The sequence below is a fragment of the Ailuropoda melanoleuca genome, unplaced genomic scaffold (assembly GCF_002007445.2).
Source record: "Ailuropoda melanoleuca isolate Jingjing unplaced genomic scaffold, ASM200744v2 unplaced-scaffold7807, whole genome shotgun sequence".
NCBI classification, from domain to species: domain Eukaryota; kingdom Metazoa; phylum Chordata; class Mammalia; order Carnivora; family Ursidae; genus Ailuropoda; species Ailuropoda melanoleuca.
The window spans coordinates 1,570-5,546 of NW_023253111.1; the positions used below are offsets into that span (position 1 = coordinate 1,570).

Consider the following 3,977-nt stretch of genomic DNA (forward strand, 5'->3'; position numbering starts at 1 on the left):
CTGTGTGTACACATGGGGGCAGTGTGATTATTTGAAAGAAAAATGTGTACAAATACACACAAGATACAACTACTACACTTGAACATTTTCTTTGGAGTAAAAAAATCAATTTCCACATATATCCTTCTTTTCTTACAGCATTCATGTGAAATTATGTTCAGTATTCCACACTGCCTTCAGAAATGAGGAAAGAGACTCAGGAAGCTGACATTTTTAACAATTAGCTAACAGAGCAGTTAAATCTTGTGTAATAGTCTAAAATTATACACAGATGGAAGCTTGTACTATACTCTCTTCATTTCCGTGATGCTCCTTTAATCCAACAAAACGTATATTTTCAATATGGAGTGTATAATGTGTCATTAGACTTGGATAATTGACTTAAGTGGGAAAATGTCTATGGTGCAAGGCTAAGGGTAGGGTCTAGAGCACAAGGGGCTGACTCTCCATGGAAGGTTTGCAACTGGGCTCTACTCACAGGGAAGGAAAGCAAGTGTTAATTATGGATGTAGGAACAGCGGGATGAAATTTAAAGAATTCACCTAAGTTCATTTAATTTTTAAATAGAAGAATACCTTACCTATAGAAATGTAGTAATAAGACCATGAATTGGCTGAGACAGAAGAGCACTACAGCCCCTACAACATCATGGATGAGCCTTAGAAATACAACACAGAGATTCACGCCTGACTCCAGACCCATGAGGAGCCCAGGAGATCAGAAACACTCCCCAGCATACAATTCCAGTTGATTATAAAGGTATCATGATATCCCATTTCACAAGGACAGCCTGTTACACGGCAAGAGCTGACTGACACAATCATCCAAGAGACCAGATCTGAGGCAATTAGATCATGTGCTGCTTTTTATTTGCCGCACATGATCTGACATTAAGGAGAACCGTCATGACCATTGTTATTCACGTTTATATCTGATGACTTTATGACCAGGTGACTATATGTGGGCTCCTTCTGGGTCACTGGGAGAGTTTGAAGGACGTGCATGTTTGTGCAGAAGAACTGGTGACCCTGATCCACACGACCAGCAGGACATCCAGCTCTCCTGTGAAGTGTCCTCTGATCACACAAGTGAAGAGATTTCTGAGCAGGAAGGAGGCACAAGATGGATGATGCTGATATTGTTCATTTGCCATCCTTTAGCATTTGCGACAAATATTAGGACAGGGAGGTATTTTGCGTAACAATAGAGAGTGATATTAGCAGGTTGCATTGGAAGATTTCAAGTAGAAACAGGAAGATAATTCGGTGATAAAATATACAAGATACTAACCAACCCCTTACCTCAATGAATAAACCTCAGTTGTGGACAATGAACTTCTAGGCTTCAAGAAATAAATGCACAGTACGAACTGAGATATTAAAAAAGGAAAATAGAAAAAAAAAGAAATATTTTTTGTAGTAACAAAATGGATGCTTTGAAATTCTGCATAATCCTCTTTATGGTCATCCGGACACTAAGGATATCCCTGCTCAATCTATTTGTTAAATTTGTCTTTCCCTGTAGACACCCCTGGGAGAGATACTTGCTGATTCAGGTGTGACCAGAGAAGCACTCAGGCTGCCCCCCACCCCCATGAAGTACCTCTTCAAGAAGCCCTTTTTAAACCTCCATAGGGAGACAGGAATGGCCCTGCTTTTCTCATTCAGCATGCAAATTCTAATTATATGAAAATCTCCCATAAAGTGTGAACCCTCAAACCCTTAACACTGGCCATGGACCCTACTAAAGGTTGATTCCTCAGTGGCACTATCTCTCTCCTCTCCAACTTTCTCTCTCCCCCTTTGAGACTGCCTTGAATGGCCTTTGGAAACCCTGTGCCCTCCAGGACCCCTAGGAATAAACCTGGTTTTATTAGGGTTTTCTGATGGGTGCTGCTGAGGCCTGTCTTGCATTCACAGTAAGAACCCAAGGGCTGGTGCAGCCACAGCAGAGGCTCTGGTCAGGGAAGCATCTGTGGGAATGTCCACAAGTACAGGGGTGAAAGGGGTGCCCGGGCTTTCCTAGCCTGAGCATCCCAGTCAGGAACCTGAGATTTAAGCAGAACAATGTTAGAGTCCACATTCTCAGGAAGTGGAGTGATGGTAGTGATGTAAAAACACTCACAGACTCAAGGTGAAAACTATGGCTTTGTATTTTCATCTACAAAAGGTTATGTGAAGGGCTTAGTGGCCAAGTGTAATTTCTTCCAAATGAGGCTACAACTCATCATTATTCTTGGGAGATCTAGGGGAAATTTACATGGCATGGTGTAAGCCATTTGAAATAAAATTATTTTTAAGAAATCCAACTTGCTCCATGTACGATATAGAAATTTTCAGGCATTTGAGAACCAAGGTTGGGAAAAAAAGTTAGGAATGTATGAAAATGGACAAAGAGGAACGCAGTCTGGGTATCAGGGCAGAAGCTTAGTAAAGCGAGTTACTTAAATGTATGGAGAAGTTGAATTCAAACAAATGGAAATTCCGGAAAATACATAGAAGGAGCAATACCTGCTTCCACAGCCTGATCAGTTAATGGCAGTTCCTGGCTCTGAGGCTGTGAGCCCTGCAAACATGGGTAAGTCTTCAGTCCCAGGACGATAGGCCCTTACATCACTGGAGCCCCAATGATTCTTTTCAGAGCTCTCTTTATGTCTTTGTTCCTCAGGCTGTAGATGAAGGGGTTCAGCATGGGCGTGACCACTGTGTACATCACCGAGGCCACTGCACCTGCGTGGGAGCTCTGGGTAGCAGCAGAGCTCAGATACACACCGAGGCTCGTACAATAAAATAAGGAGACAATGGAGAGGTGAGACGCACAGGTGGAAAATGCTTTATACTTGCCCTGAGCTGATGGTATTTTACGTATTGAGGAAACTATCTTAGAGTAGGAATAAAGGATTCCAGCCAGGGGAGCACCACCCAGCAGTAGAATTCCAAAAGTCATCATCACGTCATTAAGAAAGGTATCAGAACAGGCATGCCCGATGACTTGATTGAGTTCACAGAAAAAGTGGGGGATTTCCACCTCTGTACAGAAGGACAGCCGCAGCACCATTAAGCTTTGAAGCAGGGAATTGAGAGCACTGATGATCCAGGACACCAGAACCAGCAGTCCACAGAGCCGGGGGTTCATGATGGCCATGTAGCGCAGGGGGTGACAGATGGCCACAAAGCGGTCATAGGCCATCACGGTTAGGAGAAAGTCATCCCAGTCTGCAAAGATTATGAAAAAGTACATCTGCATGATGCAGCCTTCATATGATATGACTTTGCTCTGAGTCTGGATGTTCCACAGCATCTTGGGGATGGTGGTGGAGGTGAAACAGATGTCTACAAAGGACAGGTTGGCCAGGAAGAAGTACATGGGGGTGTGGAGGTGGAAGTCAGAGCTGACGGCCAGGATGAGGAGGAGGTTTCCAAACACAGCGATCAGGTACATGGAGAGGAAAAGCCCAAATAGGAGGGGCTGCAGTTCTGGTTTGTTTGATAGTCCCAGAAGAAGAAACTCTGAAATTCCTGTATCATTGTCTGGTTCCATGTGGTAGAGATGACTACAAGGAAAGAAAAAAAAGAGCATAAAAATTTTCAAGTAATTGGGCTTCATTTATTTACTTATTACTCTGTTTTTTCCTGTTTTTATGTTTTTCTTTAATGTCAGTTAGCTAACCTAAAGTATCATATTTGCTTCAAGTGAACAGTCTAGTGATTCAACTGCCATACAACACCCGGTGCTCATCACAAGTGCCCTCCTTAAACCCCATCCTCCATTTCATCCATCCCCCTCCTCCTCCCCTCTGGTAATCAAGAGGGTATTTTCTGTAGGCTGTTTCTTGGTTTGTCTCTTTTTCTCTCTTTTTTCCCCTGGGTTTATTTGTTTTGTTTCTTCAATTCCACATATGACTGAAATCATATGTCACTTGTCTTTCTCTGACTGACTTATTTCACTTAGCATAATACTCTCTAGCTCCATCCGTG

General features: G+C 42.9%; 1 protein-coding gene across 1 annotated transcript; it reads right to left on the bottom strand.

Annotated features, from left to right (window-relative positions):
* Positions 1 to 2,607: 2,607 nt before the first annotated feature.
* On the bottom strand, positions 2,608 to 3,540 carry LOC117800777 (olfactory receptor 7A17-like). The gene has a single exon (XM_034653336.1). It carries the CDS (start codon positions 3,538 to 3,540, stop codon positions 2,608 to 2,610), a length of 933 nt encoding a protein of 310 aa, XP_034509227.1.
* Positions 3,541 to 3,977: the final 437 nt, after the last annotated feature.

Coding starts and splice junctions, on each gene's coding strand:
- LOC117800777 (XM_034653336.1), bottom strand. CDS start 3,540: ATGGAACCAGACAATGATACAGGAATTTCAGAGTTTCTTCTTCTGGGA.